The sequence below is a fragment of the Paroedura picta genome, chromosome 12, assembly GCF_049243985.1.
Source record: "Paroedura picta isolate Pp20150507F chromosome 12, Ppicta_v3.0, whole genome shotgun sequence".
In the NCBI taxonomy this organism is placed as follows: domain Eukaryota; kingdom Metazoa; phylum Chordata; class Lepidosauria; order Squamata; family Gekkonidae; genus Paroedura; species Paroedura picta.
In genome coordinates this window covers 29897997-29913406 of record NC_135380.1, presented here as the reverse complement: position 1 = coordinate 29913406, position 15410 = coordinate 29897997, and the positions used below count along the sequence as shown (strand labels likewise).

The window sequence follows — 15410 nt, the reverse complement described above, 5'->3', positions numbered from 1 at the left end:
GGAAATATAACAATTATATTAATTGCTTGGTTTGAAATAATAATGGTTTCAAATTTGGGGGTGTTCAGTTGCAGAAATTCACATCAAAGAAAGTTAAAAGGTTCAGCTAGCCTCATCTAACCCCCTTTTCATCAGTGGCTGGGAGACCCAAGTTCCCAAGCTGGAAAGCTGCCATCACCTAATTGCTCCCATGAGTTGATACTCAAGGATACACTGCTACTGAATATGGAGATTTCTTCACCATTAGGACAAACAGCTGCACAAACATCCTGTGGCAATGGATTTCTTCCTTCATTGCTGAATCAATTCGCTACCCCCCATGAGCTCACAGGTCCTGCAACAGCAGCAGCCTCTTGGAGGTTGTACCAGCAGTCAAATAACATATCTTGCACCTGGATTATCTCACAGCCAACAACACCAGACCCCTAGGGAACTTCTCAAGTTTAAAGGGCGGTGGCTGTCATGTTTTTCTCCCCACAGGGCTAGCCTGATGCTGATCTTTAATCAAGGTTGCCATTCAATTGGTGTTGGCTGAATTTTAAAATCTTAATTCTTAATTATTGTTTTAATGAATTATGTACCCCACCCTGAGCTGGCTTGCTGGGAGGGCAGCATAACAATCAAATAAATAAATACAGTTCTGGGGAGTTGGCCAACACAGAGGAGGAGGGGCTTTAAGCTGACATTCAGAGGGATCTGACAGCCCTCTGCTGGAGACAGAACGATGACGTGATCCAGCCAGGCCCTGCTACTGTCATGTTTGCTGATCACAGAGAAGTTGCCAAGGGCAGCTTCCCTTCCTCTGCGGCTTTCCCAACAGCCTTCTCAGTGTGCGGTTGGGGGGGGGGGGGGATGTCAAGGTTCTCACCGATATTCATGGCGCTCTTCATTGGCGTACGGGATGAAGTTGCCTTTGGGTTGGGTATAGTTGTGATACTGGGATGGTGAGAGAACAAGGGGAGGCAGGTCTCCTGTGGAAATGGAAGAAGCATCTGTCAGCAGCCATCCTGGAGTTCTGGGTCATGCCCAAGGGGTGCTAGGATGGCCAAGTACTCACATGGCGAGGAGAGGCCCAAGCCCACCCGGAATGAAGAAAGCCAAAGGAGGGGCTGCAAGGCAACCCACTTTCACTTTGCTGCTCTGTGTATTCCCCTCGGCCACCAAAGTGCACCCTGCCTTTCATCACCTTCCAGCCTTGCCACTTGGCTTACTCAAGGGGAGGATGGTTGCTAGGCAACCTGAATTAGGCCTGCAGGCTGTCACCATGAAAGGAACTTCATGCAATTTGTTTTGCAGACAAACAGCTATAGGAATTTGCCTCCTTGAGGCAAGGTCACCAGTTGCTTCATACAGGAAACATTTATTTGCAAAAGACTCCTTCCCACCCTCATCTCCCTCCCCCCTCCAAAAAAAAAACCCAGCTCATGAGGTTGAAGGACAAACAAGAATTTTGACATGCATACCCCTCTTCCTGTTCACATTCAAAATCCTCAAACAGAGCCAGATTTCCCTCTTCCGTGCTAGCATTCTTGGAAAAGGGTGCTCTGGGATAACCTAACTTCAGAAGACAGGATACATTCCACAAAAGGAACACTGGGGGAGACAAGCTCCCATGCCAAATGCTTATATGCATGAAGCATGGATGCAAAAGGCAAGCCCAGCTTCCTCAATAACTACTTCAGGGGCCACCATATTAGAAACGGTGCTGCTGGGTCAGAAGCTAAGCTTATTTGTATTCCAGTTTTGTCAATAATATCATCCACGTGGGGCTGCTGGGCTGGCCATTGTCTAGATCAGGGGTAGTCAAACTGCGGCGTTCGCTGGCAGAGGCTCCTGGGAATTGTAGTCCATGGACATCTGGAGGGCCGCAGTTTGACTACCCCTGGTCTAGATGGCATCCTAGCCTGGTATTTATTGTTTTGCCAACTCAGGGTGGCAGCGGCAAAGACCGTCCCAGGACAGCTGACATACATACCAATCTCAGGCACGGACAGGGCCACCGTCATAGCCACGCAGACAAAGAAAGCCGGCAGCAGTATCTGGGAGAAGAGGGCTTTGGTGTTGCGCTTGGCACAGTGGAAGCGCTTGACAATCAGCCCGTGGAACTGGCGCAACTTGAGCCAAGAGCCCTCTAGCTTGAAGCTCCCATGCCCTGACAGCACAGGCTCCTCCGAGTCAGCCTCTTGGTCTGCAGCAGGGAAGAGTGAAAAAGAGGCACAGAAGAGACTGAGGCTCTCTCAGAAATCTGTCATAGAGAATATGCCACATACCCACATTCTGAAAACGTCACCTGGCCACACAGAAAGGGCTTTCAGTTTCAGAAAGAAGGGGACAGGCCACAAGGTCAGTAGGAGGGGCACTCAACTGGGTGGCACGTATAATAGTGTTTCTGCAGATCCCACGGTCTTTGCCGGTTTCCTTCCTCCCCCTTCCCGGTCTCCTCTGCTGCTGAAGTGCAGGATCACATAACATGCATGGTTGGGGATTCTTGATCAGGTCCCCAAATACGTTATTTAAACTGCAAAAGCCAGATGTAAGGGCAACGTGGCTAGAAGGGTAGAGCACTGGGAAGGAAGAGAAAATGGAAACTGCTCTCCCAAGTGGAATTTGTCTCCCTCCAGGTGTTTTTTTTTTGCAACCAAAATACACTTTTGCGGATCTGATCATGGATATGCAATATTGTGAAGCTTGGTATTTAGGATGGAAGTTCCTTGGGGCAGATACTTGAGATTTTCTAGCTTATGCGATACTCTTAAGGTACCAATGCACACGGATAACAGCATATATATATAAATAATAAATACCGTCTCTGAGAAGAAGACCTAGCAGATTTATTGGGTACTAGATTAGGGCTTTACTGATAGAGGCAGGCAATAATAATAATAATAATAATAATAATAATAATAATAATAATAATAATAATAATAATAATATTCCAACAGTAATCACATTTCACACAGATGGAATAAAACAGACAACACCCCTCCTCCCCACCAGATTTACAATCAAAGCAGATTTGCCTAGAAAATAAATATTTTCTAAAGTTTTAATAGATGCCCCCTCCAAATCTCTAGAACCAAAGAATTTGGTAGTGCAATAGTGACCCCGCTCCCCACCCAGCACCCCCAGTGATAACGCAAGGTCTCTCACATAATGTGTTACAAACCTTGCAAACTGATGTTATCAGGGTCTTGTGGGTTATCAAACAACGGAGAATAATCCCCATAGAACTCCGAATAAGCCCCACCTTCATCGCCTCGCACGGAGCCCGCTGAGGAAGCCGAGCACAGTGATGTTTGAGACTGGGCCAGCTGGGAGCAGGCCAACAGGCTGCTGTGGTCCGTCTCTGGCTTCTCGAGAATCTCTGCCCCAGGGTGATGCTCTCCGTTGGCCTCAGGCTTTGGGCCCAGCTGGGGGACAGGCAGGAGAAGAGCATCCTTCTTGGATTCTTTCACATCTGCAATATACAGAAACTGTGAGGCCCACAAGTACCTGTGACAGAGATGCCTGTTCTAGTTAGGTAAGGGGTTAGAGGTGGGACATCACACCCAGCCTAAATGGAACAATTAAAAACTCCTGATGCTCTGATTGCTCTTCAGGTTGGCTCTTTTGATTTATACATGGCTGTAGCACACACCAGCATTGAATTCAGTGAAATGTTCTCCCTGTCATTCAGTTTTTCATTTGCTCTCACCTGTGCCCCATGTCCCCCAGTCCTAAGAGAACAAGTACCCCGGCAGCCACTTGGCCAATGTGGGAAAAGGCTATACTATTTTCATCACATACATTCAGGCCTTGCCTTCCTTGCTGGTTATTTGTTAAACTGTCTCTTAGTTACCACGGTAGTTCCTTCCTAGACGTACTGCTGCATCGGCAGAACATCCCTGTCCACCCCCCTCCACATCTAGCACGTTTTTACAGCTACAGCACTGGAATTCCATACACTCAAAGTATGGCTATGGCTCAGTAACCGAACACCTCACTTTGCATGAGTCCTGGGTTCAATCACTGGCATATCCAGTTAAAGGACTTCTAGCAGCAGAGACTGGATAAAGACTTTTCTCTGTCTAAGCCCCTGCCAAATGATCTTAGGCTGGCTGAACCAACTGTCTGATTCAGTATAATGCAACCTCATACCCACATCATTAACAAGTTCTTGTGACTGCGACCTCCTTACCCACATCACTGTTCTCCAGTGACTGATCCTCCTCCGAGACCTTAAGGAAGACTTCCTCCAGAGTGGTGTCCATGAGTCCAAAACTGGTCAGGTCCAGGTCAACCAAGCTATGCTCCAAGTGCTACAAACAAGAGGCCACAGGAAGGACAATAATCGCCAGAGCTTCTGCCTAAGATCATTTTATAAGTTGCAGGCTCCTTTCTGCCCCCATCATATTTTAGATCAACTGGGGAATTCTCTTAGCCATACCATTCTTACACCAAGCATGTACAGGAAAGCCAGAGACCTTATGCGCTTGCGAATACCCTATAATTACGTGACTCATAAGTGAAAGCACACTAAAGTCACAGATTGTGGAACCAATGGCAACCTTTTATCTGAATTTATTGTTCTAAAAAGATGTTCAGCTGTTAACAGAATTATATCAGGATCTGAATCTCATGCCTAGATATAAGGCCTTAGAAAAATGGGGCATGGGGGGGGGGCAAACATTTTGCTTGCTTTTCTCCCTAACAGCTGGTTTGTTTTGGCTTCTAATATAAAAACTGGAAATTTTGGTGAATAGTGAAAGCACTACAAAATATTTTCTTATGGAAAATGTGATATGCTGTTATTCACTCAAAATGCACAGAATGAAGTGTTTGTGCGTGCATCAGAAAATTATCAATCCTGTGTACTGCAGACATATTTTCAATGCTATTCAATTTATTTATAACATTTGTATCTCACCTTATCTCCTCAAACTGAAGGCAAATATACTGTTGAGATGTAACAAGTTTTGCAATTAATATGTTCCATGTATGAGTCTTTTTCAATGTCAAAAACTAATATGATACCTAAATATGACACTACTCCTGAACAAACATATTGATTTACTACAAAATTTTGCTTTCTGTTTTGAATTTTTATTTTTTCCCCTACCTCTCAAATGGTAAAAATGAAGATAAATGTTCAAACATAGTACAGGTGTAGCAGTTTGTAGATTTGTCGCTAGTATTGGGTATACTCATAATTTTGTTTATAATATGACAAAACAACATTTTATATGCTAAATCATAAATGGTATGTTTTATGTTCTTAAAACAGTAACGTAAAAGGCTTGTATGATAAGGAAGCAAATATTACATACTTTCAAAGATTTTTTGTGCCCCCTCCTCTCGCAAAATAAAAAATTCTTCCCCATGGGTTCTCCATTTCTGGAAATATTACATCTATCCAAGCTTTTGAGCAGAAAATATGCTGCTAATTCAGATTAGATATCACCCCAAAGGAGACCAATTCCTTTCCAGGCCTCTCCTCCATCATGCTCCCTGATTGCGTGTGCTCATCAAATGCTTGGTACCTGAAAGAGCCTCTCAAAACAGCCCTTCTTGACAGCATCGCTGGGTAGAATGTAGGACAGTTCTGTGTTGGTGTCAGAGATGAGAAGGCAGGAAGCCACATATTTCTTGATGAACTGCGTGACCCGTACTTCAGAGCAGGGGCTGATGGAAGAGTGAGATAAGGGGCTATGGGTCTGCCCAGAGTCTAAAAAAGGAGAGAAAAACTGTTAAGGAAACCAGCCTGTACCTTGCAATGGAGACTGGGCTACAAGGAGAGAGAAAGGAAGGAATTTAGTATACTAAACACAAAAAGTCAAAGGGGAAGGAATATGAGGTTGCACAGCAGGAAAAGGTACTGAAAAATGTTGACAGAGTTGTAGCAAGGGCTAGAGGGAGGGAGGCTGGGGCCACCTACTGATGACTCATTTGGGCAGAGGGACAGATCAGGAGCACTGACCTGCATTGGCTCGGGAGTCGGTCTGCTTCTTGACCACAGTGAGTTTGTATCCATCCCCATAAGTGCTCTTCAAGAAGAGGGGTGAGCCACAGCACTTCAGCTTCCCATGCGAAATGATAGCAATGCGATCGCCAAGGAGGTCGGCCTCGTCCATGTGGTGCGTGGAGAGTAGGATAGTCCTCCCTGTGCAAGAGGAGTAGGGGAAGTGGAAGAATGACATCAGGAAGGACATAGCACTGAAATCCAGGTTGGAATGAGCTGCAACTTGAGACGAGGAGCACAATTGTGAAGAATAACTCTTAACTCACACAAATCCAATAATAATAATAAACCCAATAATAATAATAAATAGTGCAGAAGAATGCATAATGTCCCAGGATTTACATCAATCTCTTATCTGTTGAACCCTTACAGAGAACATGGATTTAGTCCTCTAAACCAGGGGTAGTCAACCTGTGGTCCTCCAGATGTTCATGGACTACAATTCCCATGAGCCCCTGCCAGCAAACGCTGCCAGGGGCTCATGGGAATTGTAGTCCATGAACATCTGGAGGACCACAGGTTGACTACCCCTGCTCTAAACTACACACCTTGCTTGTATTTGAGGATGAGATCCCAGATTGCTCTCCTTGCATAAGGGTCCACGCCAGCCGTGGGTTCATCCAGGATGACTGCCCGCGATCCCCCGACAAAGGCGATGGCCACCGACAGCTTCCTCTTCATCCCACCGGAAAGCGTCTGCACCAGCGAGTGGCACTTGTGGGTCAGCTCCAGATCCTCAATCATCCTAGAGAATTACAAAAGAGGAGAAGAGGGAAAGTTTGGGTTAGCACCAGGAAATTATTGCTTACTTTTAAAATGTGTATCTCAGGTCCAAATTTTAAAAATATGTATATTGTCATGGTAATGTACAATATAAATTTTAAAACAGCAAATGGCAACAGCACACAAAAGATCCTTTTTTCAGGGACAAGTCGGCGCTCTTAAGTCGGGTTGCCAGAAATTGCAGCAGGTAAAATAAGTACAAAGTCCATATACAGGTGAGAAATATAAAACCAAAGCATAGTCCTAGACAGAAAGGTTTTAACCATCACCTACAATTCAATAGCCTTGATTTGCAAGAAGGCTAGCTGTAGGAAGGGCATTTCGTTACATAGGTGGCTCCATCAACATTCACTATTCTGCCTTCCTCCACAAGAATGGCACACAGAGCAGGACCTTCCAAGATCAGAGATCCCAAGGAAGTTCATGCTACGTCTAGAGATCTGCGATTGTGACTGCAGAAGGCTCAGCACATGGACCAAGACCGCACTTCAAGCTCCAGCCCATTCTTAGCTCTTTCCAGATCCCAAGTCCTAAGACTCCCTTGGTGCAACCTCTCCGTGGCACTTCCAAGATGGTCCAGAAGCAGCACAAGTTTTTCCCACTCACACAGTTCTGACCTTGCGAGTAGCTCTGTGTTGACATGGGAACACTAGCACCCATCCCCCAAGGGCATCCTCCCTTCCAAAAAACAATTTCAACCATAGGAAAGAATGAGAAAGGTGCCTACTTATCCATCTCCTTGCGTATCTCCTCTTCTGCCATGCCCTTCAGCTGCGAGTAGAACCACAGGTGTTCCTCCACAGTCAGCTTGTCAAAAAGGACATTGTGCTGGGGGCACATGCCCAGGTTCTTGCGGATCTCATCCATCTCTGTCCGGATGTCATGGCCATAAATGGTAGCAGAGCCAGAGGTTGGTGGAAAGAGCCCTGTAAGGATGGACCTGAAGAGGAGGGAAATATGTGGGGATGTCATCAAGTGTGCAGTGATGCCATCAAGGAGTGCCTCTCCTGCTGCCTACAAAGATGTGAGAAATGTGACTTCCTGGTCTCCATGCAACTATGAGGGGCTGACACATCCAAATACAATCAGGATTTCCTGGAACAATCTGCCATGAAATCTTACATCTTTTTTTTGTTTAACAAGGAAGTTTCTGGCCCAGTTTGTAACAGTGATTGTAAGTGGACAGCTTCACTGCGATGCTTAGCACACACCTACAATAGTAGTTGGTTTGAAACAGGTTAATACTGCCAACGATTTACTTCCTTCCACCCCTCTCTCCCATGGACATCTAAGGCATACCTTGAGAGAGTACTGATAATTTGTCATTAGATAACACAGAAGTACAATTCCTAGAGTTCCTCTAATGACGGTCATCAAAGCTGGACAAACGTGGCTTAAAATTTTAGTGTAAATCTACTCTTTGGAGACTGAAGAAACATTTCCAGAAAGTGGAAATTTGTTTTCTGTACACCCTCCTACATCCTTCCCTTCCCAATGGCGGGTCTAAAAAACTTTACTCAATATTTAGACAATTGACCTCAGCTGTGGTCCATATACTCATCTTCTCACATTAAGGGATAAAAACCTTTCCCAGAAAATATGGAAGCTTCAATGTCCAAGCTGCCCATTATGGGTTTTGCCTGCCTGGTTCCTACTGACATATATCTACATCCAATGAAAAACGACTGGTCCTGGAGCTGGTGTTATCTACCCTGTCCAGCAGCTGTTGAGAGGGAATGCAACCCCAGGCTCCTTACCACTGGGTGCTTCTATGCCCTACAGCTGAGTCACTCACATGGTTGTGGTCTTGCCAGCTCCATTGTGGCCCAGGAATGACACCACCTGGTTCTCATACAGGTTGAGGCTCAACTTGTTCAGGGCCAATTTTTTGTCTGTCTTGTAGATTTTGGTCAGTTTGTCCACACAAACCACCAGCGGGAGATGGGTTGGCTCCTCCTCAATGCCACGAGTCTCCTCTGGCCACAGAAGAAATGGACAGGTTATTACTAGCAGTAACAGAGTAGGCAACGTTCTACGAAGACCTCCCTAATACATATAGCAGTAATGCAGTCATAGCACCCTATGACAAAGAGTTCCACGGTTACACTGTCTGAAGTTTCTCTCTAATATGAACTCGCCATAGTCAGATGCAACGCAGGCTTATAAAATTATGGTGCAAAGAGCAAAACAATACAGCAAAACAATTCATCCTCTCTTTTAATATTAAGAGCATGATGATGAGGATCCACAGAAAAATTCTGGAGAGTCACTACATGATACCTTCCTAATAGGATCTGACAAAGTAGCATGATTCTCAGCTCCCAAGAACTCTTTAATCAGGTTTGGAAGGGATATTGAAAGTGAAAACTCATTTCAATGCATGAAGTATATGTCCCTAGCCTGTATTCCAAGACGTCTTAAAATGGAAAAGAGGACATATTGCAGACTTAACTAGATTCTACAGTGCTGGGCACAAAACAGATTTCAAAGCACACTAAAGACTACAGGGATAGAGAAACATAACAAATAAATGGCCATTCTTAGAGAACAAAAAAACCAGCAGTGTGTCAGATCTGTCTCAGCAGTAATGACAACAATTGGGTAGCATTAGGACACAAAATAGGAAAAAAACATTTGGCAACCTTTACATTAACAAAATGAAGATTAGTTTTAGGCAATACCTATGCCTAGCACAACATTAAAAATGGTCTTTTTCATTGCTTAAATGTTATTTTTACCCGTCTCTTTATATATCCAGCAACTGGTGCTTTAGACAGTTTTTGATTTCACGATTTTAGATTTTCTTACATTTGCTGCAGTTTTTAAGCATTTCTTTTAGATAGTGATACTGTAAGCCTCCTGACCATCATTTATGATTTTTTTTAACACAAGATATCCATTCCCTAAACAAACAAAGATACCCGGCAATAAATTCATGACAGGGAAAATGAAAAGTTAGTGTCAACTTTTAGACAGATGAAAACTTTATATTTTACATAGGCAGCGTTCTAAATTTTGCTTTGAGTAGTTTGCCGAACATTAGAAAACCTGATGCATGCTTTGATGCTTTTAAATGGTTTCAATTTGTTTTATTTATCCAGGTGTTGGCTGAAGTGGTTCTACTCCATTGTTGCTCAACACTACATTATTGATAACATTCTTCCTGTAAAGTCATTTTATTGTACTCCAGTTAACAAATTAGGATTTTTTTCTTTTATTGCATGCTGTTTCTGGCATCTGGAGGTAGAGATGTGGAGGTAGAGAAGCAGCTAACAAAGGCCTCAAGTTAAATAAAAAATTCACCAGAGAACATATAATTAGCTCATGGAATTCATTGCCACAAGGTGTGTGTGATGTCCGTATACAAGATAAATTCATAGACAAGGATGGATCTCTCTGTGGCTAAGCAGAATCTCCATGCTCAGAGACAGCACATTTATTTATTTATAACTGGATTTTTATACTGCTGCTCCAAGCACAGCCGACTTGCAGCGGTTTACAATAAACATTAAAAAAAACATCCATCCATAAAAACATCAATACATTTTAAAACATCCAAATATAACAACAATAACTCCCTAAAATTATCAGAATCATGATGGCGGTTAAAATACAAACTCCACCCCCAACGTCTAAAGCAGCTGAACCAGCACAGCATATCGTCAACACCTGGAGAGCTGAGGAGTGGATCGTCCAGTGGTTCCAGGAAGGTCTAAGACCTAATCCTGGAACCGGGGGAGAGGGGGACCAGATCTCATTTCTCTGGATGCCAGACACTAGGGGGCAAACAAACAGGGAGGGTGCTTGACCTCACAGCTAGGGTGCTAGCCTCCAGCTGAACGGAACAACCATTTGGTCTGATCCAGCAATGCAGCTCTTACAAATCCAGGTTACTGTAAAGGGATTTTTAGAAACAAAAACAGTAGGTCTGGAGCTGACAGGGGAGCCTTTCGCAACTTTTTTGAGAACCCCCTGAAACATTCTTCAAGCTTTGAGAACCCCCAGAAGTGGGGGCAGGCAGAATCTGGTTGGGAAGCAAAGCCTACCCGGGGCACCCCCCCCCCCTTCCTATTCCCATCACTGGCTATTGGAGGTGTGTGTGTGTGTGTGTGAGAGAGAGGTTGACATGATCATTTGATAAATGTTTGACATTAAAAAAAAAATACAAAATTCACTCCAACCCATTCAGGAAACATTAGGGTTTCACAAAAACCCGGTTGAGAAAGCCGGTGACAGGGTAATGAACAAAACGTGGTGATATAAAATATTCATTACCATGTGAGAGGTTCTCCTTTCTGTAGAGGAAAATTCATGGGTATCTAATTGGTGGTCTTTGTTTTCTTTTTCTGCACTTTCCTGAGTTTGAGTTTCTCCTTTCCAAAGACACCAGAACTACGCCACATCCTCTCACCCCTTCCCATGAGCTCTCCAGCCCTCCGTTCCCTCCACGAGGGCACTCCCACTGCTGCTTCTTACCCAGCCTCCTGTTCTCCATGGCACAAGCTTGATCTTCTTCCATGACACTCAAGCGGGTGGTACGTGACCAGGGCCAAGTCCACTCCCAGGTCTCGGTGCGCCCATTCCCCAGCCAGTAGGATTTCTGGAACGGGAAGTACCAGGGCCGGGGAAGGCCATACATTCCTAAGGAAGGAACAAGAACTGGTGTGAAATCACAGCTGGAGCAGGTTCACAGCTAAGAGATTGTGGTGTGATCCCAAAGATTCTCCCATTCAAATTTAACCTCTACTGAGAACTTGCTATGTGGTTTCAGGCAAACAGCCAACTCCTGGAATATGGGCATAACAGTACTGGCCTGCCTTATCAGGGTGTTATAAGGATTGCAAGATGCTAGTGTGCAAAGTGTGAGGTTTCACCCAACTGCTTTCAATAAGCAGACTTTCTTGAAGAAAAGTGATTTATTGAAGAAACAATGATATGACCATCACTATGTTCTTGCTAAGACTGACCTCTCTAGGAATCGTTAACCCTTATCTACCTCACCTCCATTCCCACCCCACCTCATTGGCCATTGGGCCGGAATTGTCCAGATGCCTCTTGGTGTACCAAAAGTGGAAGCTGGTCCACTCAAGGACAGAGGTAAAGAGAAGTGTGTTCGCACAGTTTTCACAACATCAAAGACACGAGGGCCGGAATTCCAGAGATGCTAACCTAGTTACTTTCACACTTAGCACCATGAATAACAAGAGATAAAAATGAGCTTTAGGGAATAGAAAGGGGACAAGCAAGGGCTGGGTACAAGAAAGAGAAATGGAAAAACATGTAACAGCAGGGTTTTAACACAAAGCACTTTAAACTCTGCTTTAAAAGCAATATCAAAAGATGTGCAAGAACTGTACATCAAGAAACAGGTTTTCCAGTCATCATAAGTGCTCTGGCTTTTGTTATTTTGGCCCTGACAAACCACCAAATATATCTCATTCAGATGATTTGTTCTATGTAAACGTTCTAAAATGTTTTATGTAAATGGCCCAGAGCCGTAGGGAAGGGCGGTATAATAATCTAAATAAATAAATAAATAATAAATAAATATTGTTTGGATATAAATATCTACTTGCATTGAGACCTCTGGCTAGGAAGAATTACCTGTGGATTGGCCAGGCAGCTGAATCTGGGGGAAATGAGTCTGCACTCTTCCTTTTAAATGTGGCTTTCAACAAATGGCTAATACAGCTATTGCAAGCATGGACAAGCTAGCCCACATTTAAGAACATTTGCCAGGATGTCTGAATCAAGACAGCAATCCTTTTTAAGCTATCTATTTCCATTTGTAGCCTACTGCTTTCGCAGGGTGGTGAACATACTTCTCCACTCCTCCATCATATATTATTATGCCTATGAAGTTGGTTTGGCTGCCAGTAGATTGGCCAAACTGCAAACCCACATACCACTACGCCTGGATGCCACAGCCTTGGAGCCACAGCATACTTATAAGAAAAGATGGACAGCTATGCAAGACTGGCATACTCACACCCTTGTCCTATACCTACCTGGATGCACAGCCTCGATGTACCAAGTCAGTATCCCATAGACCACAGCATCAATAATCAGCATCATCATTGATAGGAGAAGGTTGAAGTCATCCCCCTCCACAGGTGACTGGCTGAAAGTGTGCCACTGAATGCCCACACCTGCCACCTCGTACAAGGCAAAGTACTTGGATCCCAGCCCAAAGGCTGTAGTGGACATGAGGGACTAAGAAAAAGAGAGTTACAGAAAGTCAGGTGGTGTCATCTCAATCACAATGTACAGAATGGGTTCTTGGGTTCCCCCTGTTCCAGTATGTAATTTTGATAATTGGTATTGATATACCTAAATAACACACACACACATATATATTCAGGTTATAAAATAAATAGGACTAAGACAAAGGTAGTTTTGATTGCAACTACTGAAGAGGAGACTGAGAGACTGAAGTCCAGAATTCAATGTGACATAAACCTGGAAAACATTAAATATCTTGGAGTGGTGATAGACAAACTTGGAAAATCTTTTTCAGAATAACTACAAGAGAGTCTGGATGAAAAAAATGAAGATTTGAAGAGATGGTCAAAATTTAATTTCTCCTAATCCGCGAGAATGGCAACAATTAAGATGAATGTTCTGCCTAACTACATTTTCCATTTCAAATGATACCAATTGGGATTCAAGAGAAAATCTTAAGGGACTGGCAGTCATCTATTAATACGTTTATATGGAATTTTAAAAGGCCTACAATTGCTCATAAAGTTGTGACTGACGATAAAACAAGAGGGGGCCAAGCAGTCCTGGATTTAAGACTTTACCATCAGGCAGCAGCACTAACTTGGGTAGCGGACTGGATTAAAAATCCAATGGCCAAAGGCTTAACATTTGAAAAACATGGACTTATTGAAGGGATTCACAATTCCCTGTGACCGCTGTCAAATAGTAGGAAACAGGACTGATGGGTTAAGTTTGGTGTAGTGAGAGCCAGTTTGGTGTAGTGGTTAGGAGTGCAGACTTCTAATCTGGCATGCCGGGTTCGATTCTGCGCTCCCCCACATGCAACCAGCTGGGTGACCTTGGGCTCGCCATGGCACTGATAAAACTGTTCTGACCGAGCAGTGATATCAGGGCTCTCTCAGCCTCACCCACCCCACAGGGTGTCTGTTGTGGGAAGAAGAAAGGGAAGGCGACTGTAAGCCACTTTGAGCCTCCTTCGGGTAGGGAAAAGCGGCATATAAGAACCAACTCTTCTTCTTCTTAAACATTTGGGCAAAACATAAAAATAGAATTAGCCAAGTCCCTCACCATTAAAATCACCGGTGGAAGCACATCTGAGTAGGCCACAACAAAAAAGACTACAGCAATTGAGATACAAGGACATGTTAACTAAAGAAGGCCATATCAAAAGCTGGGATCAGTTAATGAATGAAGGAATAAATATGCAATGATTTGAATATTTGCAAATAACGGCAAAGCTTAAACTAGAAATGGATGACTAATACTCTGAGAATAAACTTGACAGAATTTGAGATGATAATTAGTCAGGAGAAACCATACTTGCAAGGTCAGATTTATAAATTATTGGTCAAATATGAGACAGGGTCTGTACAGATTAAAAATGCTATGATTAAGTGGATGCAAAACTTTGACTGAAAAATTAATTTTAATGAGCGGGAATGACTGGTCCAAAAATGTTAAATTAACGAAATGTCAAATGATGAGGGAAAACTGGTACAAACTGTTTCATAGGTGGTATATTACCCCAAAGGTAATTTCAAATAAGCATGATGGAAAATGTTGGAGATGTAAAGATAAATTGGGTTCATTTTATCATATTTGGTGGAGATGTGAAAAGATTAAAAAATATTGGGCTAATATACATATGTTGATTGAAAAAATATTAGATTGTAAATTTCTGCTACAACCTGAGAATATGTTATTGAGTATAATACCAGACTAAATTCTAAGACAGGCAAAATAATTGTTCTTCCATGCTACCACAGCTGCAAGACTGTTGGTTGCACAAGGATGGAAAAGCCAGAACTTGCGGACTCTGTCAGCTTAGCTGGACAAGATGGAGGAATTTGAAACTATTACTTGGAATTTATTAACAAATAAGTAAAAGGCTTAAGAACATATATAAGCTGTTATGACTAGCAATGGCCAAGAATACTATTACTGATGTATCTTTAAGCTGCTATTGGATTCCCCTCCCTTTTCCTCCCCTACTCTTCTTCCTTTTCTCTAATTTAATTTTGAAAATCAATAAACACTATCACAAAAAAAAGAAATTAATTTTGTAAAATTAGGCACACACCTGCAGAAATTATACAGCTCCAGCTGCTCCTGAAAAGAACCAAAGAACTATCCAAGGTGCTGAACACCCCCCACCTTTCCATGTCCTGGCAAGCAGAGATACAGCTAAACCCACCACCCCACCTTTTGAGATTTTACCATCAATCTTGGCATCTACATTTTCAGCAGCTTCATCATACAGTATAGAAAAGCAGCTTAAAAAGGTTTCTTCTCAGAACAAGATTCCCTGCATTTGATACCAAATTCTGTGCTTACAAGTTACAGTATTTATACTGCCCTGAAATATGATCACCATCTCACTAAGGCACAGCCTTCACTGTCTTCTACA

General features: G+C 43.2%; 1 protein-coding gene across 3 annotated transcripts in view; it reads right to left on the bottom strand.

Moving 5' to 3' along the window:
* ABCA2 (ATP binding cassette subfamily A member 2) overlaps window positions 1-15410 on the bottom strand; it is an 83971-nt gene that overhangs the window by 16585 nt on the left and 51976 nt on the right. For 2 of the 3 annotated variants that reach the window (XM_077307057.1, XM_077307059.1), the window contains 11 exons: window positions 12790-12994; window positions 11258-11422; window positions 8577-8757; window positions 7509-7721; window positions 6547-6743; window positions 5957-6139; window positions 5520-5704; window positions 4178-4298; window positions 3167-3457; window positions 1976-2188; window positions 869-971 (listed from right to left, as the gene is read on the bottom strand). In XM_077307057.1, the coding sequence (XP_077163172.1) occupies window positions 869-971; window positions 1976-2188; window positions 3167-3457; window positions 4178-4298; window positions 5520-5704; window positions 5957-6139; window positions 6547-6743; window positions 7509-7721; window positions 8577-8757; window positions 11258-11422; window positions 12790-12994 (2057 nt within the window). The remainder of the gene's footprint in view (window positions 1-868; window positions 972-1975; window positions 2189-3166; window positions 3458-4177; window positions 4299-5519; window positions 5705-5956; window positions 6140-6546; window positions 6744-7508; window positions 7722-8576; window positions 8758-11257; window positions 11423-12789; window positions 12995-15410) is intronic. The other variant, XM_077307058.1, reaches the window with a different exon arrangement.